The following is a 25,823-nucleotide window of genomic DNA, read 5'->3' as shown; positions in this document are numbered from 1 at the left end:
CCCAGCAGCTCTGTTAAGACTCTCAGATCACTGCTCCCCTTCCTCCGTCCTCAGCTCACCCTGTGGTGGAGGCCAGCGAGGCTGGGAGGGCTCCGGTTGATTTGCACCTTCTCAGCCATAACAGGAACTGGAGTGAGTTTGTGTCCCCTGGCCCCTCCCTCCTTCCTGAAAATCTTACACAGAATCCTTTAGGCTGCAGAAATCCTCAGCGACGCCAGAGAAGGTGTCAGGCAAGCCTCCCCACCTTGACTCTGAACTGGCTGAGAAATATAGACACTGGAGTTGGAAAGGGGAGAAGAGAAGTCCTTTATTTCTGGCAAGACTTGACTGGGGTCAGAGTTCAGCTCCCAGCCCCCAAGTTGACCACTGCCCCAAGGCAAGTCCATCCTTCAGAGCAGCCTCTTCTGCCATGCAAGGGCCAGGGTAGCCATGAGACACAGAAGTTTCCTTCCCAATGGTTCCAAGGTGCCAGGAGCAGCCTCAAGGGTGGGAGGCAGGCAAGGAGGGCTTCCTGGAAGAGGCTGTGGGAGCCTGACTGCTGTGGAGAGCTGCCTGTGTGTTCGTTCTGGGTGGATAGTCGGCCCAGAGCTCTGCTGGACAGAGGGAGGCCTGGGGTCCTGCCGGGCTCACTGGTACTGGTTGGGGATGGACATGGTGTTACAGCGGCTGTGGGACATATCCTCATAGATCACGTACACTGGGCTCTTTTCCTTCACACAGCAGAGTTTCTGGATCTGAAAGAAAGCCTCCTGTCTCCCACTGGGGCAGCTCACTCAGGAGCACCCTCTGTCTTCAAGGAATTTCCCCTCAGGAAGCTTTTATAATAGATTTGGGGGCCTGCATGAAGCTGTTCCAGGAGGGTCCTAGGCCAGCCCCTCAGTTCTCCAGCGCTGCCTAGGCCTGGGTGAGGTGGGCAGAGGCAGGGCCCCAGGGGCAGTGGTGGGGAGGTGTAAGGTGGAATTGACCTTGCATCCTGGCCCTGGACAGGGAAGGGGGCCTGGCTCTCTGAGGATGCAGAGCTGGAGGTGCTGGGCGAAGGCAGGGGCAAAAGCTGAAGGACCAGGGATGAGTTGACCACTTCCCGGCCCCCGTTTCTGTTGGCCCCTCCTCTCCCACCACCAGCACACGATTGCACGCGGTCTTCACACGCTCACAGGCCTCACGCATGCACGCACGCACACGTATGTACATGCGCACGCACTTTCACAGTCACATGCAACACGCCCATGTTCTCTGAAAGGCTCTCTCTGGAGCCCTCTGTGAAAAGTATTAGTCACTCAGTCGTGTCCACCTCACTGCAGCCATAGGGACTGTAGCCCACCAGACTCCACTGACCATGGGGATTCTCCAGGCAAGAACACTGGAGTGGGTAGTCATTCCCTTTTCCGGGGGATCTTCCTGATCCAGGGATCAAACTCGTGTCTGCTGTACTGCAGGCAGATTCTTTACCCGCTGAGCCACCCTGAACCTTGCTGCTGCTGCTAAGTTGCTTCAGTCGTGTCCGACTCTGTGCGACCCCATAGACGGCAGCCTACCAGGCTCCGCCATCCCTGGGATTCTCCAGGCAAGAACACTGGAGTGGGCCCCCTTAAATAGCTAGACCAGGACCTGTGTTCCTGGCACCACGATCATCCCTGAAGGTGGTTCCAGTTCTTGGGCTTCCTCTCACCTTGGGCCTCACCATCCAAACCCTCTAAGCTCCCAGGGCCCCTGGGTGCTGGGGTTTCCCATGTGGCCAGATCCCCGAGGCTTACCCACTCTCCTTCTCATCATGCTTTCTGAGAGTAGTGGGCTTCTAGGGACACTGGTGACACCTGAGGGTCCATACTGACCTGTGTTCTTTTCAGCACACACATTGCTCCCAGTCCCAGCCCGACGAGGAAGAAGCCCACAGACAGGGCCGTGGGGAGGGCAAAGTGTATCAGCCAAGACTCCTGGCATGTGTTCGCTGCCTTGGGCAGTTGCTCTGGGAAGAAGGAACAGAGAGAGGCATTTGGCAGGTGAGGGAGTCCCTGGGAACCTCTGCGGTTCAGGGGAGGGTGGGGCTTTGGAGTGTGTATGGGGGGTGGAGGGGAATCCAGGAGGCTTCCTGGAGGAGTTGGGCTCATGTTGAAAGGAGTAACTCAAGCAAACTTAGAGGGAAGATTCCCAGACAGGGGCAGATGGAGACCAGGCTGGTAAGTGGCAGGTGGAGAGGTCCCAGGGCTGGTACACTCCCTACCTGTCACCATGACCAAGGTGCCGGGACCAAAGATCTTATCGTCCATGATGGCCACGCAGGTGTAGCCACCGGTGTCGGCCAACTGCAGGTGGTACAAGCTGATGGTCAGGTTGCTTTGCAGCCCCGAGAAGGCAATGCGGCCCTGGAACCGCGGGTCCACGGTGGGCTTCAACCCATCTTCATAGTAAATCACATCGCTGTTGCTCGGCCACGTTTGTTTCAGGTAGATGCCATGCAGGGTCCCCGGGGTAGAGCAGGTGATGTTGACGGAGTCCCCCTCTAAAGCAATCGTTTTGCGGGGGGACTGCCAAACCTCTGCAAGGAGGGCCAGCCACCATCACTACTGGCCTGGCCAGAAGGGCAGGGACCCATTTCTGTGCAGGGGATGGTGGCAGGGCAGAGGTGCCCAGGGACAGTCCACTGTTGACATGTCACCTGGATGAGGCAACTTTTGGAAGCCTTGGAGCAAGTAACACATGATGCCAGCACCCTGTCCTCAAGTTCCAGAGGGATCCCAGAGGGCCAGGCCACCTGTGACCTCTCCCCACCCCGAGGGTCAGGGGAAGTCGGAGGTGGGGCCTCTTCCTTCCAAAGCACTCAGACCTCCAGCCACTCTTCCCAGTTCTACACCTTCTCCCCCTCTTAAATGGCGGTTCCCGCAAGAACCAGGGGACACTCTCTTCTCTCCCTATTTCTTTTAACACTGACTGCCTCAGTTTCCCCACCATTTCCAGGCACCTGAAGCCAGTGGCTCCATGGGGTGGGCACATCCTGGCTTGTCCCTGAGATACCACAAAATTTCCTTCATCTGCCTAGCGGGGACCAGCAGGGCCAGCTTCCAGGTGCAAACATAATCCAAACATCGACTTCTCCAGAAACTAAATTCTGCAGCTCTTTTTTGGGGGAAGGGGCAAAAGAATTGTACCCGCCAAGTGCCCCATCCCACTTTGTGGAACTAAGGTCTCTTTCTCACTGCAGAACTTTGCACAAAAGGCAAGCAGAAGGATGATGTTTTCTCAGGACAAAGACAGCCTTGATGATTGTAGGAGAAAATATAGATAAAGAGAAAGAAGAGTTTCAACCACAGAGACTCTGCACCCAGACATCAGCAACACTTTGATGCCCATGGTTTTGGGTCCAAGTGTTCAAGGCTGGACCTGAGCCCCGGCAGGGACTGCCGGGACCCCAAGGGAAGGTCTCAAAGTCACCAGAGATCACCCCCCTTCCCCGGCAAGGGAGTCTGAGGTGGGGAGGGGAGGGCTAAGTGGAAGCGCTAAGCCTGCTGGGGGGTGTGGTGGGGGATGGGGTAATGGAGAGTCGGGAAGCCTTACCTTGGGTGGCCTGGAGCAAGGGGAACAGCAGGAGCCCCAGAAGCCCAACCATGCTCACTGCAGGAGGAAGAGCAGGGGCCCCTCTCACTGGGCTGTCACGGTTCTTCCTGTCTGTAGCGCCCAACTGCGAGCCACCACCACCTCCCAAGTGCCACTTTTTCAGGTGCTGTGGGAGCAAGATGGAGCAGGAGGTAGGCTGGGGGGCTGCACACAGTGACGGGAGGTTGAGACCTCCAGGAAGGCTTGCTGGAGGTGGTACCATGAGTGAGGGGACATGCTGTAGGCGAGGCTGGGAGGGGCAGTTCTCCTCCCCAACTCTTAAGTCTGAGTGCTCACATGTAGATCTGTGATCCTGACCCTCTGCCCCACCTGCAGACCAGGGAGAGGAAAAAGGAGGGCAAGGATGGGCAGGGCAGGGCCAGGAGAAAGACAAGGGGGTTCCCAGGTGGGGATGGGGTCAGTTTCCAGATGCCCCGGTCTCCAGGTTCACTTTCTGCTGGGACCTAATTTATGTCCAGAAACTTGGAGTATCCTGTCTGTCAGCCCTGCAGTCTGGAGGCTGGGTGTGGTTGTAGGGAAAGACCCGGGGCATGTGACCAGGTTGTGGCTGCCCAAGTGGCTCACGATTCTCTTTCCTGTGGGAGCAAGGGCTGGAGACCGCTCAGCTGGGCTACCATCCAGTATGTTGGTGCACCAGGGTCCTGGTGAGCAGCCCCCAGGGCAGAGGGAGATCCATGGCTGGACCGTGACCCCGAGGGCTCAGAGGTCCTTGAAGAAGTGACAGACTCTGGGCAACCAGGAAGAGGAAGACATTTCTCTGTCCTGGGGTCCTTGGGCTAGAGGACCAAGCTTCCAGTGTTGGCCCCAAAGCCACGTGTGCATGTGCCAGGTGTGTGCACGGGGCTCACGCATGGCCAGAAAGCCCTAAGATATTTCCTCACTGGAAACCCCCTCTTCTGACTGGATGCTCCTGTGCTGATGGTTCAGGGTCCTGGGTGGGGCTTGGGGTGGGGGCAGATTAAGTTTGTTGGGCTGACCACCCCTGGCAGGGGCTGTCCACTTACCTACAAACACTTCTTGCATGAGGGGGTATCTATTTCAGGGGCAGAATTTTGCCAAAGGCCCAGAGGATCCTAGCAAAATTGTGGCTGTTGCTGCTGCAGCTAAGTCACTTTAGTCGTGTCCGACTCTGTGTGACCCCATAGACGGAAGCCCACCAGGCTCCCCCGAGAAATAAAAACATCAGGCTTGTCAGAACACGCCCATTCCAACCTCATCCTGCTTTTGTTCATCACCAGCACTCCTTGGGTGCCCACATGTGCCAGTGCCAAGGGCTGAGGGTGAAACGGACTAGAGGCCGGTGGCCTGAAGATGGCTCCAGGGATGGATGAGCAGATCTGCGGCAGGACGCACAGCACCTGTTGGGAGAGTTGGGGCCGAAGCTCAAGGGGCCATAGGAGTAAAGGACTGAGGAGGTGAGAGAGGGTCAGGCGGTGTACCTGGAACAGGGTTCCAAGCAGAGGCATCAGCACACGCACGGTCCCCAAGGCCAGAGAGTGCCTGGGGTTTCTGAGGGCCTGCAAGAGGGCCAGTGTGGCTGGGAGGAGCAAGGGGGGCCTGGACGGAAGGGTCTCTAGGGCACTGCAAGGACTCAGAGCTAACCTTCCTTTAGAGGAATCCTTGAACATACAGATAAGCAACAAGTAGAAAATTAAAATTAGTCAAAGACCCAGACAGTATTTCTTTCTAGGTTTCCTGCCTCTCCACCCAAGGGGCTGAATGACTTAATGTGGGCCCGTCCCACCGTAATAGCAATATTAAAATGACCTTTGAATGACTTTCAAAACATCAACACCTTTGATCTGTTTTAAGCAAAATGCAACAGATTTCCACGGCCCCCAAAGATGGCGGTCCCCATGCCATGCCCACTGTGTCTTAGGGGCCTGGCCCAGGGGGTAGAACAAACCCAGCATTTCTGGCATGAACCTTTCTTTAACCTAGAAGATCCAAATACAGTCAGTTCTGGACCTGGACTCTGGGTGCCAGCAAAGCTGTTCTTGGATCGTTACCCTCCTGTGAGGATACATTCGCCAGGCACCATGCATCGTGTCCAATCTGAGATTCTTCATGGTGAGTGAGGACTCCCAGATATCTGGCCTTCTGGATGTATTTGGACTTCTTTGTTTTTTTGATATTTATTTATTTGGCTGTGTCGGGTTTCATGGGCTCTCTAGTTGTGGCATGTCGGCTTAGATGCCCCACGGCACTTGGGATCTTAATTCCCTCACCAGGGATCGAACCCACGTCCACTGCATTGCAAGGTGAATTCTTAACCACTGGACCACCAGGGGAGCCCTCGTTGGGACTTTTTAGCTTGTAAGACTCACAGCAGCTTCTTTCAGATTTTTATTTTCTTCACTTAAAGATATATTTCTCAGCTCATTCAATGATTTGCTAGTAGGTTTAGTGTACGCATCTTGAAGATTAGCGATGTGGACGTTTGCTTGGCAAAGCGCTGAATGTAGCACTTCTAGAAAAACCTTCTTTTATCACCTTATATGTACCTTTTGAAAATACACTCAGTGAACCACCAACCAGCTCTATCTTTAAAGGAACTTCTCTACGCTGAAAAGAAAAGGTCACAACGGGAAACAAGAAAAGGATGAAATGGGAGGGCTCACCTAAAGGCAAACATACAGTAAAAGTAGGAAACCATGCACACACGCAAACATGATACAAAACCAGTTATCACAAGAGGAGGAGAGTACACACACAGGATGTTTGAAATGCATTGTCAGGAAGAGCTCAGCAACTTAAAGCAATCATGCACGTATATACACACTGCTGTACCAGAGTCTCATGGTCATGGCAAACCAAAAGTCTATTATCATAGATATACACACGCACAAGAAAAAGGAATTCAAGCACAGCACTAAAGTCATCAAATCATAAGAGAACAAAAGAGGAAAGGAAGAAAAAAAAGGCATACCACCCCACCTCCAAAAACACCCAACAACAACAAAGAATACACTCAGTGGGGTGTACAGCTTTGCTTATAAAGCCATCTGGCATATATGATTTGGGGCGTGGTTTGGAAACAGAAAGGGGCAGCACGTGGGGCAGGTGGCACAGAGGGGAGCCCTGGGGTTGGGGGAGGTTGGACACAGATTCCACCAGCAGCCACCTGTCCGGCCTCCCATCCAGAGGGGCTGCGCTACCCTTTGGGGTGGCGGAGGAGGCCCCATGCATCATCTCAGGCCACTGATATCCTCATTTCGGTTCCACAACTGCTGGCAGGAAGGTCCCTCAAACTGGTTTTTATTCATGTTCTAAAGACAAGAGAGTGTCCATGATCAGCTGAGGACCCCAGACTGCGGCATCTCCCAGGTGACCTGGGGAGGAGCCCAGGCCTGGGTGGGGTGGAGGAGGGGGAGCGTCCTGTTAGGCCAAGTGCTGTGGAACCTGAGAGTTTTGCACTTTGGGCTCCAGGACCTGCTGAGGGACCCTCCTTGGCGTGCGCGTTAGGGAGAGGCCAGGATGTTTCCAAGCTTCCTAGCCCTCGGTCTGGTCTTCCGCACAGCACTTCCGTTCTCCGTAGTGCGGCGCACTGGGTACTCTGGGCTCAGAGCCTCCTTACCTGGGGAGAGAGGGAGGGAGGGAGGGAGATGAAAGCCACATGCAGACACCACTCTGCAGGAGCATCTTCAGACACATCTACTGCCCACACATCTTAGGTTTCCTGGAAGGAGCAGGAAGCCCCCATGCCATCTTCTAGGGTGTCCTAGGGCCAGTGTGGACTCAGTGTGGCCTGTCTCGGGGGGGAGGGCATCTGCATTCTGGGCCTGGGACTGCATTGGCTGGCTGGGGTCCTCTGGGGAAGGGGTTCTGGCTCTCTGGGACCTCAAACGCTCCCCACTTTCTCACTAGTCTCGGTGGGTACAAGACCATGGGGCAGAGTGTCTATGCCGGGTCTGAGATGACTCCAAGCAAAATCCCCTCCCTAGCCCACTGACCAGGCACAGTGGTCCAACCTGCTGGAGCCTGGAGAGCAGGGAACCATGCCTTCGGTGCCAGGGCAGCGTGCAGATCAGCAGGATGCAAATGACGACCAGGGCGAGGATGGTGAAGATTACCAGGATCTGGCTCTTGTGTTCAGAATTAAGATCGGAAGGGGGTTTGCTCATCTCCAGACCTGTGGAAAATGGGTGGAACTCTCTCCTTTGTTCACCTGTGCAGGAGCCCCTGACCACCTTGGGGGCACCCTCGAGGGGGACATCGCCTGTGGCTGGGAAGCCCGTGGGTGGGAGAGTGGCAGGGGGATGGGTGCATGGGATGGGCAGGGCTCCGGGCACAGAGGATGAGGGTGTCTGAGGAGGGAAGACCCGAGGGGGCCTTCTGGGGGCTCCCCTACTGTAGGCCAGGATGAAGATAGAAACACCTACCTGTGGGAGGTGGGAGGAGCAGGTATTTCGGCTCTGCCAAAGAGACACAGGGCAGGTTGGCGGGGCTTGCCCAGGGCCTGCCCTGACGCAGCCCCTCCGCCCCAGGTATCAGATGAGCCCTGGATACAGGAGTTCATGAAGGCCTCACTGGGTCCCTCACCCAGGGCCCGGCTAGGCTGAGGGGTGCCTTCTCAGCCCCTCCCACTGTTCTGGGTCCAGGGCAAAGCTGGACCCCTACTTCCTGTCCCCAGCACTCAGGGTGACCACGACTGCATTAGAACAGGCCAAGGGGGTGGGAGGGAGCGATGGTGACTGGGGGAGTTTTGCAGCAAAGGAAGGAGTGGGGTTGGGGGATAGGAGGTGTTTAGGCAGGGAAAGCACCAGCTCCCTGAGCAGACGGGGACAGTGAACAAGCACACGTGCCGGGGCTGCCCTGAGGAGAAGCTCGGAGAGGGCAGACACGTGGCGTGCGTGGGGCAGGGTGGAAGTCCTCTTCAGGCCTCATCTCCATGGTTCTGGGCACCTCGGGTGGGCAGGAATCACTCCTTCCTAGTGGCTCCCCCACCTCAAAGAAGCTCTTGGGGTCAAACACCCACTCCCCGCTCCACTCACCTGAGATGTTCAGGGTGGTGATTTCGATATTTCTCTGTAACCCCATCAGACTCCACTTGTAATGCCCTGCCTGGGTGACCTGGGCTCTGTGAATCACCAGATGCGCCTCGCCCTCTTGAACCCAGAGCTGCCATCCATCCTGGAAGAAGTTTCCTGAGGCATTTACATTAAAGATGAGCTTCCAGGGTGCCGTGTGGTTCGCTTTCAGGGAGACGTTGATGTGGGAGTAGGCATTGGAGATGCTGCAGGTCATCGTGGCTGGCTTGCCCTTCAACACAGAAACCACACCCTTGGTGCAGTTGGGGCTGTCCCAGACTGTGTGGGGGGAAAGTCACACACGTGGGTCATGGCTGGACCTCAGGACATCCCCTGACTGCCCTTCCAGGGCTCACTGGCACTGCCTGGAGCCTGGGCCCCTCCTGGCCTGATCCTGGGCTCTCCTCCCACACCCATCTTAGCCCTGCTGCATTCCTCCCCCACCCCCACCCCCACCGGCAGAGTTGGGACCATGCAACTTACTTCCACTCTGAGCACTCCTAAAGGCAGCCAAGAACAAGAGGACCCAGAACATCCTGGGAGCGAGGAGAGTGGACGCTGAGCTCAGCATGGCCAGCAGGACGGGGAGGAGTTTTAAGGGGTCCCTGGTCCTCCTTACTAGTTTTTGGGACACGCCCTGGAGGAAGGAAAGCTGATGAGTCAGAGTTCCCTTAGGCTCCTTTAGAAGCCAGTGAGAGGGGCTGCACTCTGGCCAGGGTGGGCGAGGGTCCCCAAGCTCCTCCCTGACCCAACTGTGTCCTGACCCTTCTCTACACCTTTATAATGTCTGCAGTGGGACCACAGGCAGACAGATGAAAAACACAGATGAGACAGAAAACAAGTCCCTGGGAGACAAAGTCCATTTATATTGCTGGGGTGATCTTGACTTTTATATAAAACATGCAAAACTCCCTGAGCTTTGTGTCCTGTAGAAATGGGCCGTGACGCACAGAATCATCTGCAGCCACTTGAACCTGACACCAACCTAAGACCACCTTGGATGCTCCCAGGCCCTCTTCCACTCTTGCATTCTGAGAATTGGCATTTGGGGACACTTGGACTACTCTCCAGATTTGCTTTATTCAACAAAAAGAGTCTTCCTGTGGAACCCGTGAGTTATAGTTCAGAAAGCTGAATTCCACTTCCTCTGAAACAAACGCTCATCTCAGGCTTTGGCATCCAGTAAAACTGACATTTGGGTTTCCCAGATGGCCCAGTGGTACAGAATCTGCCTGCCAATGCAGGAGACACAAGAGATGAGGGTTCAGTCCCTGGGTCAGGAAGATCCTCTGGAGTAGGAAATGGCAACCAACTCCAGTAGTCTTTCCTGGGAAATTCCATGGACAGACTCAGACATGACTGAGCAACTAACACTTTCACTTTTCATAATGACATGTAGCTACCATTAGGTACTACACAGGGGATGAGATGGTTAGATGGTATCACCAACTCAATGGACATGAATTTGAGCAAACTCAGGAGATAGTGGAGGACAGAGGAGCCTGGCGGTTACAGTCCCCGGGGTTACAAAGAGTGGGATGTGACTTAGCGACTGAACAAAAACAAAAAGTAGCTTCACTGCCCGAAAAATCCTCGGTGTTCCATCTATTCATCCCTCCTCCCCCCAACTCCTGACACCCTTTGATCTTTTTACAGTGTCCAGAGTTCTGCCTTTTCTAGAATGCCATGGATTTGGTACCCTTTGGTTTTGAATTCAGTGTCTCTGATTTTTTTCCCACTTTGCCGGGAACTGGGCAGAAGGGCCAGGAGCAAAGGGAGCTGTGGATGTAACTGCTTTCAGGAGCTGGGGGCCATTGGCGACCAGCCCCAGTCCTGACTCCAGGAGACTCTGGGTCAAACAAGGAGAATGACATGGGGAGGGACAATCTCAGCCCCAGACCCCGTGACTGGTGCTGCTGTCTCCCGCTTCCCTTGATTTTCTAAACTTGCTTCAATTCCTAATTTATTGTCAGAAGGACAGCCTTCTCTTCTCACATAAGTACAACATTTGTACTTGAGCAAGAAAGAGGTCACCCGAGAGACACGTGTTCTGTGCACACATATGTATGTGATTTTACACACGTGCAATCAGGTTAGACAGCCCGCTACTTGTCTCTCTCTTCTCGCCCTCTGTACTGTATGTACTGGGGTGAATCTTGTTGTTTAGTCAGTAAGCCATGTCTGACTCATTGCAGCCCCATGTACTGTAGCCCACCAGGCTCTTCTGTTCATGGGGTTTCTCTTGCAAGAATATTGGAGTGGGTTGCCATTGCCTTCTCTAGGGGATCTTCCCGACTCAGGGATCAAACTCGCATCTCCTGCATTGGCAGGCAGTTTCTCTACCACTGAGCCATCAGGGAAGGGTGAAAGGTGGCCCCAAAACACATGTCCACCCGGAACCTGTGAAGGTGAACTTACTTGGAAATAGAGCCTTTGCAGTCATTAATAAAGAGGAGGTCGTATTAGAGCAGCGTGGGCCCCAATGTAATGTGTCTGCTTTCTTGTAAGAAGAGAGAAATTTGTCAGAAACAGACAAGGGAGAGGCCCGGAGCCGACAGAGGCACAGACTGGAGGGATGCGGCCACAAGCCAAGGGACGCCGGAGCCACCGGAAGCTGAAGAGACGAGGAGGATATTTCCCTGCAGCCGTGCTGACACCTTGATTTTGGACTTACAGCTTCCAAACCGGAGGAGGGCAAACTTTGGTTCTTTTGATCCTGTGTTTGTGGCCCTTGGTCACGGCTGCCCCAGGACACTCACAGGGCCCCTCCCTCTCTCTCCAGACCTCAGCTTTCCCCTCACTGGAACGATCAGGCACGAACCGCAGACACAGGAGGGAGTGCTCTGTCCATTTCTCTGCGTCTGGACCTCACACTGTGGTGTGCAGCTGGTGAGGTCTGCCTCCCCGCATCCTGAAAGCTTGACTTCAGTGGGTGCAAGGATTCCCTGTGTCTTAGCTTGTGTGCCCAGTCCCCTTGGCTCCCAGCTCAGCCTCTTCCTGGTCACACCTGGTGCTGTGGAGGGCTGACAAGCTCATCCTATCTGGCCCTTTCCACACTGTCACTGCCTTTGCAAACCCTTTGCTCATCCTCCTGGGAGTATCTATCTTCTCCTTACAGTTTATAAGATTTTTACCCCTTAAAGAAACAAACTGCCTTCCAGGGTGGGTACGTTTCCCCTAGATCGTCATTTCTCCCTAGATCATTTCTCCCTAGATCGTCTCTGGAATAAAGACTCCACGAGTTTATGTCGTCCTGTCTTCTTTTCCTTGAAGGCTTCAGGGTTTTGTTTTAAAGTAGTTCTTGTTTGTTTGTTTAGACTATCCTTTTTAAAAGGCTTCCCAGATGGTGGAATATCCATCATGGTCAAATTTTGTCTATTTTTATGCTCACATCCTGAATATTCCTCAAGGTCTGTTTGCAAGTGGCCTGTCACAGGTCTAATTTTGCTTCCTTTCCAAAAGGACAAGAGGTGCTGAGGCACGGAAGAGTGGAGCTCCCTGTCCCCCGGCCAAGGCTCCCCCACCACGTGGGGCTATTCAGGCCCTGCCCAGCCACGTGGCACAAGCACTATGCTGGCCATCACGCGTTTTCACCCCTGGAAGGCAGGTTCTCTCTATGGCTGTTTATCTTTCCTTGGACATTCATCTTTCACAAGAACATTAACACAGTTTTAATTAATTTTTTTAAACCAAGAATTTGGTGATTGAGTGAGGAGAGACAGTTGCCCTGATCCTGCCCCAACCTGCTCAGCACAATGCAAAAGAGGCTGAGATTGCACAGGTGGACACAATCCAGTAGCTGCCTTTCAGCAATTGCCAGGATGGGGCATAAATAGCTCATCACTATTACTTGCTGCTGAGAACCTCATGTGATGGAAGGTTCTAGAAAGAGCTGTTGCAACTTCCTGTGCTGGGGCTTTTCCAGGCATCTCAGATAAGATCTGCTCAATTCTTTTCCTGAGTATTTTTTATAAAATAACTTTTCTTAAATTGGAAGGTTCTCATACACAGAATGATACCCAGGGACCCATAGGGTCCAAAGGCATCCTTGCTGGTGGTGGACAGTGACTCCTGGCCCCCTAGCCAGAACTCTCGGGGCTGCCTGCAGGGAGACCCTTGCCCAGGGATGTCCTACCCTGAGCCTGCCTGAGCAGGCAGGAGATTCATCTTGTGTGCTCATCTCTGGCCACTGACCTGTCCTGGAGGAAGCCTTGGGTAGGACCCCCAGCGTTTCCAGCCTCCTCAAGTTCTCCCCTCAGACCCCGGCCACTCTGCTGCTTCCACTGACCTCGGAACAGCCTTTGGTCCTCCTCTTCCCCATCGAACATTGGCCTGGGTGTCCCATCAACAGGGAGGCAGGCCAAGTCTCCCCAGGCTGAAGAATACGCGTCCAGGGAGGCCTGCCCACTGACCCCAAGGCTGGAGCAGGCAGGTGTCCTCAGGGTCACATGGAGGGTTCACCCCCCGCCAGGGAACCAAAGGAAGAATGCCACCTAAGCCTGTGCTCTGAGAGCAGTGATCCCTCACTGTGTGAGAGGGGGAACCTCCTGCTGGTGACCTGGCAACATCACCGAATGCCCAGTGCGACCAGGAGACTAAGTGGGAAGGGCAGGTGTGTTCTTTCTGGGAGGGAGACAGCCACGGGTCTATAGTATCCAGAAGGAAACTCACCCCCTCAAAACCTTTTCTCATCACGTTTTCCTGACCATTGTCCAGCTTTTATCCATTCCATTAATTAGGGAGTTGTGTTTCAAGTTCTTAGTATGCTTTCTGGGATGTTGAGTGAAAAGTGAAAGTGAAAGTCACTCAGTCCTGTTCAACTGTTTGTGACCCCATGGACTGTAGTCCACCAGGGTCCTCTTTCCATGGGATTTTCCAAGCAAGAATACTGGAGTAGTTTGCCCTTCCCTTCTCCAGGGGATTTTCCCGACCCAGAGATCAAATCTCAGTCTCCCGCCTTGGAGGCAGATTCTCTGAACCACCAGGATGTTGACTGAAAATAAATGAGTGAGTGGGTTCATTCACAATCCTGAACCACGCAGGGTCTCACTCCGTGTGAAGCCAGAACAAACTAGCCTGGCAAAGCCACCCCATCTTCAGAAGCTTCCAGGATCCTACTCCCACTCCCTGGGAGAACACCCTGTCATGCACACACACACACACACACAGTGCTGGGGGGAGGGCCCCTAGGGTCACCCACATGCTCTGCTTACAATAGGCGTTGAATCCCTGCAGACCTGCTCAGAATTCCCTGCAGGGCCGATGCCACATGAAGGGTGGGGTCAGTCCCCTTCAGTGAGCTCTGGGCAGGTGCCTAGGCAAAGCTGAATGAGTCAAAGGTCAACCTAGGTCTGCACCTGGACCAGGTGACATGGAGAGGCGGGGACCTCAGCAAAACGGTGTTTCTGTAACACACGCTGACTGGACTCTGGGAGGGAGCGGGTGTGTTGACGAGTAAAAGGAAAGCAAAACAGCAGCAGGTTGAAGTCCAGCGGTCAGGTGGGAGGACAGCTGGTGTCTTCAGGCAGTGAGGGCACGGCCCCCTGAGAACGGTGTGTGGGGTTCCTTGAGCCGAAGTCAGGCCCCCAAACCACCCTCTGCTCTCAGTGTCTCATATTTTGTCTACCTGCCAGGGAAACACCTCAGAGAGCCTGTCTCGCCAGCCTCCCCGCCCTGCCAGCCTCCCCACCCACACCTCTGTGGTTTTCACAGCACTACATATCCCTATGTCCTAAGAATTATCCACCTGCAATGCAGGAGTCCCCGGTTCGATTCCTGGGTTGGGAAGATCCCCTGGAGAAGGGATCAGTTCAGTTCAGTTCAGTTCAGTCGCTCAGTCGTGTCCGACTCTTTGCGACCCCATGAATCACAGCATGCCAGGCCTCCCTGTCCATCACCAACTCCCAGAGTTCACTCAAACTCATGTCCATCGAGCTGGTGATGCCATACAGCCATCTCATTCTCTGTTGTCCCCATCTCCTCCCGCCCCCAATTCCTCCCAGCATCAGAGTCTTTTCCAGTGAGTGATAGGCTACCCATTAACGTATTCTTGGGCTTCCCTGGTGGCTCAGACAGTAAAGAATCTGTCTGCAGTGTTGGAGACCTGGGTTTGATCCCTGGGTCTGGAAGATCCCCTGGAGGAGGGCATGGCAAGCCACTCCCGTGTTCTTGCCTAGAGAATCCCATGGATGCAAGAGCCTGGTGGGCCACAGTCCATGGGGTCACAAAGAGTCACACACGACTGAGCGACTAACACTTTCCCTTTTCACATACCCCTATGTCCTAAAATTATTTTATATTGACTCATTCTTTAAACATTAGTATCTGTTTTAGCTTCACCTTAAATACCCCTCTGTAGTCACTAGATGTGCTATTTATAGGTATGTTCTCACAGATAATGAAATGACCAGAAGATATGAAACCAGCAAGTGTCACAGACTTCCTACCACCACTTGGAGTCCTCCTGAGGGAGAATGGCCTGTGCACAGGTGACCCCTGGCTATCTTCTGTCATGTTGTCCAAGGTTGCTGAAGGTGTGGGCCCCCAGACGGGCACTGGTTGGGACTCCCTGCCACTCTTCCCACTGCCCCAAAATCCCCAGTCTTCTCTGAGCCTGCCCCAGGCCATGGCAGGGCTCTGCCCTCACATACACGAGCCTCTCAGTCCAACTTCATGTGCTCCCTGAGGTTTTCCTCACCAGGAAAACCCCTGGAGGGTTCCAGAATCTTGACAAGGAAATGTCAGGGTCCCTTCCACCAGCCTCTGCCCCCAAACTCCAACCACCTTGGGCCTGGCTCCTCATCATCAGATGATACAACCTAGGAGCTGGGAAGAACTCAAGGTTGGGCAGATCCTCGAAAACATAGACAAGTCTCAACTAAACCAAATCTGTACAGTGGAAACACAGACTTTTCCACTTTATAGAGAGCAGAAGGGCTGCCTGCAAAGAGCTGGACTGGGGATGAGAAGCTGCACTGGGATGGAGGGGCTGGTCTGAGGATGGAGGAGCTGAAATGGAGTCGGGGGAGCTGGTCTGGGATGGAGAAGCTGGACTGAGGATGCAGGAGCTGGTCTGGGGATGGGGGAGCTCCCTATGTCCTCAGGCACCTTTGCCGCCCTTGTCAGTCTGGGGTTTCACTGTTGTCTTATTTTTAAATATAGGCATATTTTATGTAATATTTGCCACATATTTACATTTCAAAGTGATTCGTTATCTGAAATTCAGATGGGTTTTTAAGTTTGGCATTTCCACTCCTCTGCCTGAGTCTCTCCTCTTGTCTCTGATGCTGCAAAGGACAGGAAAATGGGAGAGAGACAGGCCAGGGCACAACAGGGGAAGAGAAGGGGGAGAAGGCAGAGGGTCGGGGGTGGTACAGGAGGACTGCATGCACGGGGCAAGACCTGGAGGGCCCTGAGAATTCTGGAGTTGGGAAAAGTGTGGCAACAATTCATAAGTCCCTCAGATCACTCTCACAGGTGCTGGTATCTACATATATTAGGCTGGGGGCACAGCTGGGATTTGTGCTGTCACTGGGGACCTGATCACATTTGGGAGTCAGTGGAACACCTGGAAAGTGCGTGCCATTGCCAGCACTTTGTCCTACCACAGGACCTTGGGGAAACTGAGGCAGCAGGTATGTGGACCTGAGGGTTATCAGCTGACCAGGGGCTCAGGGGTTCTCGGTCAGCAGGGATCTCCATTCCTGCACCTCCTAGGAGAAGCTGGACCAGGTTTCCCACGCAAAGGCTTTGGTAACTTATATGTACCTGGATATTTACATGGGAAGGTGAGCACCCTGCTGTCCAGCCAGGCCTTTCACCAACAGTGTGGAGGGAGGCAACCAACCACCTTCAGAAGACAGCTGCAAGGGAGCCCCAGCCCTGACTCAGAGAGAAGGGATGCCCCAGTCCGGGGTGCCTTTGCTGTGTCCTATCCTTGCTGCTATGGCCAGGAGGGATCCCTACTGGGCAGGAAGAAGTTCCTCCAGGCCTGGGGGCTGAGCCTGTAAACCCTTGATGGCCAGCCCATCAGCTGGGCCACTTCTCAGTCTCTTTCACAAGGCACTTCCTCTGAGAATCCTCCCCCTCCTTGCACCTGCTGCTTGCCCCCTCGGGATGGGGCGGGTTGGGGGCGTGGCCTGTATCTCCCCACCACGTTCATCATTTATTCCCAGGGGATGTGGGCCTCCCAGGGGCTCTGGCTTCTCAGGCACTGGGAATGGAAATTGGTTTTCAAATTGCAGATCATTCACCAGTAGTGGGTGGTGAATTGAATTCAGAGATTGCTGCTGCAGCTTAACCAAAAATGAAAGGAGAGCTTAGAAAGAGGCAGTGCAGTGCCCCTCCTCCCCGACCGCAGGGGAAGTCTCAGAGGTTTCGCTCTATTTTAATGCGTGTTTGTGAGTGAAGGAGCTGGGTGTGCATGTGTGCCGCTTGTGAGTGCACACAAGTGTGCATATGCATGAAAGTGAGCGTGTGGGCAAGCATGAGAGCGGCCGTGTTGGCTTGGATGTGAACACTATTCGTCCCAGATGTGGTCCCGGGCAGCAGGGGCTCTGTGCGGATGGGTGGACGTCTAGGAGCTCGAGATGCCAACTCTCTGCCCTTCCGGGGAGGGGCAGAGCCAAGCCTGGGGCCGCCCTGCAGAGACACAGTTCCCCACCAGGACTGCGAAGTCTGTCTTTTTCTCTTCCTCAGCGGAGGCGCACAGCGCAGAGCCCAGAGCTCAGCGCCCCATCTCCATCACCCTAGCCCCTATTTGAGTGCGCCTAGCGGTCCGACACCAGGAGCCCCGGCCACCGCCCCTCAAGCTCTCACCTGCGCCCCGTACCCTGGCTCCTCCACGCCCGCGGCTCCTGCACTCCGCCTGCCCTGCTGGTCCGCAGCTTCAGCCTATCTGTGCGCTGCTTTGCGTGGCTGGACTAATCCCGAATGATGATTCCAGGGCGGAGCCAGGCAAGAAGGAGGCGGGAAGGAGGATTCAGAATCCCTGCACGTGAGGTCTGACACCCAGGTCCAACATTCAGGAAGGAGACTTCAAGTTATGGGAAGTCACTCGAGTTTCAGGAACTGCCCTGAGTTCAGGGGAAAAGATGATTTTCTTGCTAGTGAATTCCTTATTGTATTTTTATTAGAACCAGGGCATTAGATGATCATTCTAAAGAAAACAGTAGGTGGCAGTTGTCCAGGAGAGCCGGTTCCTGGAGTTCTCCACTTTCAAGCTCTGTCTGAACAGATCCTCCTTTGGGGAGCTGGGTGTTCACACCCCTGCGGGGATCTGGGGGCCTGCCAGTCCCCTGCTGTGCGCATCACCACCCCACCCCCCCACACACACACAGACACTGGGCAGAGCACTGCCCATTGAGAATCCTCAGAGCCTGATTGCAACTGTCAGAAATGCAAGTTGGGTCCACCTAGATAGAAGTCATGCCGGGGACCCAGGCAGGGATAAGGAGCAAGAGTGAACAGGAGCAAATGGTAAAGTTTAAAATATAAATTGTCCTTCATTAGCCCTTGAGCAGAAGCAGCCCCTCTTCCCGGCTCCCTCCCCACGGAGGGCCCTAGCAGGCTGGGTGTGGAGACACTCTGTGGCCAAAACAGGTGTCCCTGGGGCATACCTGTGTGCCCTCATTCTCAGAGGGTGGAGTTCAATAGGTGCTGACCTCAGAGGAGCGCTGGAAGCCGGGAGTTTCCTTACAGGGCTGTGTACGTTTCTCATGTACAAATGGTTTTGGTGCCTATAAAAATCCCTAAGCTAGAAGTCTCTCTTTGAGACTCTGAAAGTGGGGAATAAGGGGAATGTGTGAGAGTCACAGGGGTGGGGAAGGACAGAGGTGTTTGAATCCTTCTTTGTTCGACTCCAGACTTCGGTTTTTTCAAATTGCTGGAGGCAAGCAGCTGCTGTTGACTTGAATCTGGAGTCCTTGGTCCACGTCCAGCCTTGGTAGCTTCTGGGCTCTCTCCTGCAGGGCCCAGATTTCCTGCAGACCAGGAGGAAGGCTGCTGTTGTCACTCCCCGCTGCCTAACCTGCCTGCTTACACCCTCCAAGCTTCATCTTCCTTGTGGCAGAGGGGCAGGTGTGCAGCTGCAGCTGCGGACAGCATGTTTCCTGTGAGCTCACACCTGGGGCGCTGGAGTCACGAGTCAAGGGTGACCAGAGACAAAGGGGCATGTGCAGGGCTGGGCCTGGCTCTGCCCCCCTTACCCCCCAGGAGAGAGGCTTGGAGAGAGAGACCCAGCATGGATGCTGTGGCAGGGGTTGGGGGGTAGGAGAAAGAGTTTGTTTCTGTTCAGTGTAGGACGTCCCTCATCAGACCTGCACTTCCAAAAAAACCCCCTGGAAGGCAGGAGTGGGGTGGGGCCAGTGAGTCTGAAGGTACTTCCATGGGGGTGCAGAAGCCTCGAAGGTGTATGGAGAAGGGAGACCCCACAGTTATTGGTGGTTTGGAGGTGGGTAAGGAAGCCCAGAGGTCCGCAGTGCCCCCTGAGTGGCATGTGGACTGTCCCCTTCCACTACTACCCAAAGTGACCTGCTGGCAGGGTGTAGAGCGGAGTAAGGGGCAAAGAGGTGTCTCTGGGCCTCCAGGGGAGAGGCTGTGGACTCGGCTGGGCAAGTCCTCGTCAGGTGGGCAGAGAGTTGCTGGTGTGGGTGATGCTCGGCTTTCATGTAAAGACAGGAGGATACAGAACCAAGTTCTGGGGGATCCCTGAATTTTGTGGGTGGCAGAGGAAGGGCCCAGACTGGACAGGACAGAACATTCCAGCTGCCCCACAGGTGGAGCAGATCTTCAAGATCAGGGGCAAGAAGGGCCATCTCTCCAGCTGGACTCAGGGCCTGAAGGTTGACCAACCACCTGGTGTCTGGAACTGGGTTAACAGGACAAAGTCCTGTCTGTGACAAAGGAGTAACCTTTGCCCAGTGGATAAATAAACCTCAAAGTCGGTTGTCCTCACAGGAAGGTAGCACAAAAGTCAGTGTGAAATTCATCCTCCCCACAAAGAGGCTCGGAGGCCTGGGTCCCTGGCCCCATCCCAAGGGCCATCAAGGCAGTAGAGAAGGGTCTCACATATGATCCAGCCTGGGGACCAAATTGCCACACGTCGTGTTTGATGCTTGCCCACCATTCCCCTCTGTGCTGGAAGGAGGGTCTGATCCCAAGGCCACCTTCCAAATCAGTCCTTGCTTCCCCTCCCATCCAGCCTTGCCTAGGGTCCCTCAGCTCCTGGGGACTCCTGGGAAGGGGCTGTTGCAGCAGGAGGAGAGAAGAGTCCCACACACTGATGGGCCTTGAGCGTCAGCTGAGCACTTAGAGTCTTGACCCTACAGGATGAGATCTCCTGGGACTTTGATGAAAATGGGTATCTTGCTAAAGCATTTGAAATTGAAACTAATTTATGTTGAAAGTAAACCACTGCAGATGGTGATTGCAGCAATGAAATTAAAAGACACTCCTTGGAAGGAAAGTTATGACCAACTTAGCATAATAAAAAACAGAGACATTACTTTGCCAACAAAGGTCCGTCTAACCAAGGCTATGGTTTTTCCAGTGGTCATGTATGGATGTGAGAGTTGGACTGTGAAGAAAGCTGAGCACAGAAGAATTGATGCTTTTGAACTGTGGTGTTGGATAAGACTCTTGAGAGTCCCTTGGACTGCAAGGAGATCCAACCAGTCCATCCTAAAGGAGATCAGTCCTGGGTGTTCACTGGAAGGACTGATGTTGAAACTGAAACTCCGATACTTTGGCCAACTGATGTGAGGAGTTAACTCATTTGAAAAGGCCCTGATGCTGGGAAGGATTGAGGGCAGGAGGAGAAGGGGACGACAGAGGATGAGATGGTTGGATGGCATCACTGACTCGATGGACATGGGTTTGGGTGGACTCAGGGAGTTGGTGATGGACAGGGAGGCCTGGGTGCTGCAGTTCATGGGGTCACAAAGAATCGGACACGACTGAGCGACTGAACTGAACTGAACTGAAACCACTCAGATGTCCCAAGAAGATAAGATAAATGAACTGTGCTGTATCTCACTGGGACTCCTGTTTACTTCCCAGAGGTAACATTTGTGGACACTTCCTCTATGAGCTTGCTAGACATTTCTTGTGTCTATACAAACACTCACGCTTGTCTAAGGCGTGCATCTTTTTTGTGCAACCTGGGACCCTGTCTCTGAAGGGCCCTAGGCTCCCTCAATGTCGTCCCTTTACTTCTCTTGAAAGTTTCACCCTCAAATCGTAGCATGTGCTTCATTATGTGAAGGGTGGAGTTTCGTTTTCTCTTGGTTCTAGGAATTTGTCGATTTCAGTTCTGATTTCTTATCTAACTACAAACAAACATTCAGCAGCACATTCTTCATATTCCAGAAGTGGTGGCATGTTTATCATTTTGTTAGCAACTTTTGACTTCTAACTTCTGTCCTCATTCTCTGGGCTCCCTCACTGGGACATTTTTCCATTTTGTGTCTCAGTTACCATACACACACACAATTTTTGTAAACGCCTCAGGTCCTTGAGATATCCCTGTATCTTCTGGGGTCCCTCCCATCGAGGTGATCAGTGGGGTAGTGTAGATCTTTTATGTACTTGCCACATGTTTTCAGCTTGAGCTGATTTGTCAATGGTTGGGAGAGGTGGGTTGGAATTGCTCAGAAGACAGAGGATCATCCATTTCTCCGTGTGGTTCTAACATTCTTTTATCATATATTTGGACGCTATTCTATTAGATGCAAAAATATTTCAAGTGTTATACAGTGAGCCCCCTACATATGAACCAGTTCTGTTTTGAGACCACATTCACAAGTCTAATTTGTGAGTCTAACAAAGCTAGCCTTGGTACCCAACTAACACAATGGCTACGTAGTACTGCTACACTGTAATCGGTTTGCAATGCGTGCGTGCTAAGTTGCTTCTGTCATGTCTGACTCTGTGCAACTCTGTGGACTGCAGCCCGCCAGGCTCCTCTGTCCATGGGATTCTCTAGGCAAGAATCCTAGAGTGGGTTGCCATGCCCTCCTCCGGGGGATCTTCCAGACCAGGAACTGAACCCACATCTCTTATGTCTGCTGAACTGGGAGGCAGATCCTTTACCAGTAGTGCCACCTTTGAAGACCAATTGGTTTATAATACTTTTTGCACGAATAATACATAACAAACCAACAAACACAAAAAGTTAAACTTTTAAATCTTACAGTACAGTCTGTTGAAAAGTCCAGTAGTATAGTACTGGCATGCAGGGTCTGGCATCAAGTGAACAGGCAGGAAGAGTTGCTAACTGGAAAAGGAGGGAGAGGAGGCGGGAGATGGCAGAGATGAAAGATGATCAGCATTAGGAGACGGAGGGCAAGCTGCAATTTCATTGATGACCCACGGGCGTAGGTTCCAGTTCCTCACTGAATTCAATTCTGTCTGTCCCCTTGAAAAACAAATCAGTGATGTCTGGACAGTAGACTGATGACATGGGAACACTGGATTGCGTTCTGAAGGACTGCTGCAAACGTTATGTACTGTTCTATGTTCTCTCAGGTCTTGGGCCTGAAATAAAGGTACTGCACTCTGTATAATACCGTAAGGTGCACAAAAGCACAGGTACTTGTAGAGGATGCGTGCATGTGACAATGTACGCCAGACACGTGAATCAACTCACAGGAATGGACATGCGAACACGCTTTTGCATTTTTGGAAGTTCTCAATTTGAAGGTTTGTATGTAGGGGACTTACTGTACCTTCTTGGTAAACTGAGCCCTTGTCCTCAGAAAGTGACCCGCTTCACCCTAATCATCCCATTTATCTTAGTCTCTTTTGTCTGATATCGGTACAGCAGCACTGTCTCTTGTTAGAATCTTCATGGTAGATCATTTTAAAGACCTTTACTTTCAGCCATTTGTGTCCACATGGTAAGTGTATCTCTTGTAAGTAGAAGCTATCTAGATTTTTATCCAACCTGACAGTCTCTGATCATTGAGTCCTCTTTCCATGCATCTGATTATGGATCCTTGTGGACCAGCCCTCACCCATCCATGCTGACATATGTAGACTTCTTTTCTCTCATTCTGGTTTAGCAGCTTCCCCGAGGCATGTGGCCATGTTCATGAACACATGTCTGCTGCCATCTCAGACACTCGGCTCCCCCACTTCAGGGCAGGTCTTGGAGTGCAGACCCTCCAAGGGCTCATGGGCCTAAGAGTGTGTTTAAACAGGGCTTTGTGTTTGTGAGCTTTGAGGCTGGGTTCACAGCCCCAGAATCCTGACTTCTCGTTTCCTCGATATTTCGAAAGCCCCGGTCCAGTGTCGCCTTATATCCAGAGCAGCTGAGGAAGAATCCAATTGTTCTCATTCCTATATACATCATCCTTATGGGGAAGATTGAAACTTTTCCTCTTGTCTTTGGTTAGGAGTGCTGTGCTTTGCTCAGTGGCTAAGTTGTGTCTGGTGTTTTGCGACCCCGTGGACTGTAGCCCACCAGGGTCTTCTGTCCATGGGATTCTCCAGGCAAGAATACTGGAGTGGTTTGCCATTTCCTGGTCCAGTGGATCTTCCTGACCCAGGCATTGAACCCGTGCCTCCTGCATCTCCTGCTTTGTCAGGCAGATTGTCTACCACGGAGCCACCAGGGAAGCCCTTGGTTAGGGGAGGGGAGTGTTTTTCTTACTTCCTCACCCTAGTGCCTATATCCCCTTTCAAACCAAAATCTTGCATTTTCTTTTCTTCTTTTTTCTAAACTCCAAGAAATGCACATCCTTCCTCTTTGTTTTCAGTGATCTCCCTAGGGCTCCTGCGGTCCAGATGTCAGCATTCACGTCACGGTCGTTGTTTCACTCTCAGGTCCAGAATGTTTTCAGCCAAGCTGGCCGTGCCACGTGGCTTGTGGGATCTCAATTCCTCAGCTAGCGATTGGATCCAGGCCACAGCAGTGAAAGTGCCAAATCTGTACCATTAGAGTACCAGGGAATGTCCGTGCTTTAGAAATTTTTAAGATTTAAAATGTAAGACTAAAATTCTTGACCCATTAATGTTTCTCTTTCTGATGGAGTCACCGGAAGCACGATGTCTGCTTTCTGAAATGGCTACATTCCTCCAACATCTGGTTATTTAGTCCCAAGCTGCCCCAGCCTTCATTGCTCTTGGGAATTATTTGTCTTTACTCTTCATTTTTTGAAAGCATCACATTTTCAGTATTAATCCTTCCTCAACCGACACCCAGATATGCCTTTCCGTTTATCTGAACATTCTTTTATTTTCTTCAAAATAGTATAACATTTTACTTACGGAAGTGCTTATTAACTGGGGTGCTTGTCGCTGCTTCAGGGAACAGTGGGGTAGGGGGGGTAGGTAAGTCTGGCTCTGGCCCCACCCCCGACGTGCAGTGAGTAACTGGGTCCTGAGGGTCTAACTCCTGCAGTGGCCCCCCACAGAGTCAGGGAGGAGGCGGACTCCGCCAGTCTGGCTGAGCCACGTGGTCCCCACAGCCCCCTCCAGGGTCCCTGATGCTTCCGGGCTGCCCAGACCCTGGTGCGCAGGCCACCGCCGATTGGACACTCTACTCTCTTCTCTGGGGAGGAGCCCTGTCAGTGTACCTTGAGGTCACCTTGCTGATGGGGCAACAGGAATAGAGATTCAGTGGCCACAGTAACCAGGGGGAGGCAGCTCTGCCTGGAAGCGGAAGGGCTCACTAGGTGATTTAAACATTAGAGCACTGTTTCCCCCTTATCACGACAATGTGTTTATTGCATAGCATTTACAAAAGCTGTTGTTGTTGGGTTGCTAAATTGTGTCTATTCTGTGACCCCATGGGCAGCAGCATGCCAGGCTCCCCTGTCCTTCACTATCTCCTAGGGTTTGCTCAAATTGGTGTCCATTGAGTCAGTGATGCTGTCCAACCACCTCATCCTCTGCTGCCCCCTTCCCCTTTCGACTTCAATCTTTTCCAGCATCAGGGTCTTTTCCAGTGAGTCAGCTCTTTGCATCAGGTGGCCGATGTATTGGAGCTTCAGCTCAGCATTAATCCTTCCAGTGAATATTCAGAGTTGATTTCCTTTGGGATTGGCTAGTTTGATCTCCTTGCTGTCCAAGGGACTCTCAAGAGTCTTCCTCAGCACCACCATTCAAAAGCATCAATTCTTTTGCACTCAGCCTTTTTTATGGGACAGCTCTCACATCTGTCCATGACTACTGAGAAAACCATAGCTTTGACTACATGGAGCTTTGTCAGCAAAGTGATGTCTCTGCTTTTTAACATGCTGTCTAGGTTGGTCATAGCTTTCCTTCCTTCCGAAAGAAGCAAGTGTCTTTTAATTTCATGGCTGCAGTCACCACCCACAGTGATTTTGGAGTCTAAGGAAAGAAAATCTGTCATTGCTTCCATTTTTTCCCTTGCTTTGCCATGAAGTGATGGGATCAGATGCTACAATCTTAGTTTTATGAATGTTGAGTTTTAAGCCAGCTTTTTCACTCTCCACTTTCACCCTCATCAGGAGGCTCTTTAGTTCCTCTTCACTTTCTGCCATTTAGAGTGGTAGCGTCTGCATCTATGAGGCTGTTGGTATTTCTCCCAGCAGTCTTGATTCCAGCTTGTGCTTCATCCAGCCCGGCATTTCGCATGATGTACTCTGCATAGAAGTTAAAGAAGAGGTAAACAGAAAGTAAGTCTCCCGGGATGGTATCCCTAGAGGGAATCTCTGGTGTACTCACAAGAATTGCTGTTTATGTACACGATGCACGGTGCAATGAAGGGGTTGGTGGCCCCATCCCTTGGTGGTCCCTGAGTGAGGCACCTCCTGCCCCCTTTCCTCAGTTAAACACCCATCCTGCTACTGTCCCCTGCCTCCTCACAGGCTTACCAGCCTCCGCTTCCGCCTGGTCCCTAAAGAGCAAGCTCCCTCTTGTTCTAGTGCCTCTGAGCTCAGAGTGGGTGTCCTGCCCCCGGTGGGGCTCAGTCAGGTGTTTTCCTTGGAGGGCAAGTCCTGTGCAAGCATAACGCACTCCCTGACATCACCTGGGGCGTGGCAGGCAAGTCACGGGTGGGGCTGCAGGCACTGCAGCTGGGGATACCGGACGTGAGTCCCTGAGCCGACTCAAACCTTCCTGGGGGACTGGCCTGGCTACTTTGGGTCCTGGGGGAGCACCCTCGGAAACTGCCAGGGTGCCAGATGACTTGGGGTGTTCAAACTTGCTCCCCACAGA

General features: G+C 52.8%; 2 protein-coding genes and 1 long non-coding RNA gene across 5 annotated transcripts; 1 reads left to right on the top strand and 2 right to left on the bottom strand.

Moving 5' to 3' along the window:
* Positions 1 to 282: 282 nt before the first annotated feature.
* On the bottom strand, positions 283 to 3,816 carry CD7 (CD7 molecule). Its single transcript, XM_055397881.2, has 4 exons — positions 3,553 to 3,816; positions 2,222 to 2,536; positions 1,833 to 1,966; positions 283 to 734 (listed from the first exon to the last, which is right to left on the bottom strand). The coding sequence occupies exons 1-4, from the start codon at positions 3,812 to 3,814 to the stop codon at positions 627 to 629; spliced, it is 819 nt and encodes a 272-aa protein (XP_055253856.2). The 5' UTR covers positions 3,815 to 3,816; the 3' UTR covers positions 283 to 626.
* LOC148774771 (uncharacterized) lies at positions 3,624 to 8,845 on the top strand. Its single transcript, XR_016035554.1, has 4 exons — positions 3,624 to 3,743; positions 4,851 to 5,027; positions 5,554 to 5,682; positions 8,707 to 8,845. It is a non-coding gene; the product is annotated as an uncharacterized LOC148774771 (long non-coding RNA).
* On the bottom strand, positions 5,676 to 17,660 carry LOC129537956 (secreted and transmembrane protein 1-like). 3 transcript variants are annotated; one of them, XM_055397853.2, is made up of 6 exons: positions 17,460 to 17,660; positions 9,126 to 9,279; positions 8,607 to 8,921; positions 7,995 to 8,027; positions 7,584 to 7,744; positions 5,676 to 6,881 (listed from the first exon to the last, which is right to left on the bottom strand). In XM_055397853.2, the coding sequence occupies exons 2-6, from the start codon at positions 9,211 to 9,213 to the stop codon at positions 6,801 to 6,803; spliced, it is 678 nt and encodes a 225-aa protein (XP_055253828.2). In that variant the 5' UTR covers positions 9,214 to 9,279; positions 17,460 to 17,660; the 3' UTR covers positions 5,676 to 6,800. The 3 variants fall into 3 exon arrangements, with proteins under 3 accessions (XP_055253828.2, XP_088685365.1, XP_055253843.2); XM_088829239.1 differs by having other exon boundaries at positions 17,473 to 17,660; XM_055397868.2 differs by having other exon boundaries at positions 5,676 to 7,189; positions 17,460 to 17,657.
* Positions 17,661 to 25,823: the final 8,163 nt, after the last annotated feature.

Source organism: Moschus berezovskii, chromosome 20, assembly GCF_049115385.1.
Source record: "Moschus berezovskii isolate FMDL1 chromosome 20, NW_MosBer_1.0, whole genome shotgun sequence".
Taxonomy (NCBI): Eukaryota; Metazoa; Chordata; class Mammalia; order Artiodactyla; family Moschidae; genus Moschus; species Moschus berezovskii.
This window is presented reverse-complemented; position numbering and strand designations above follow the sequence as displayed.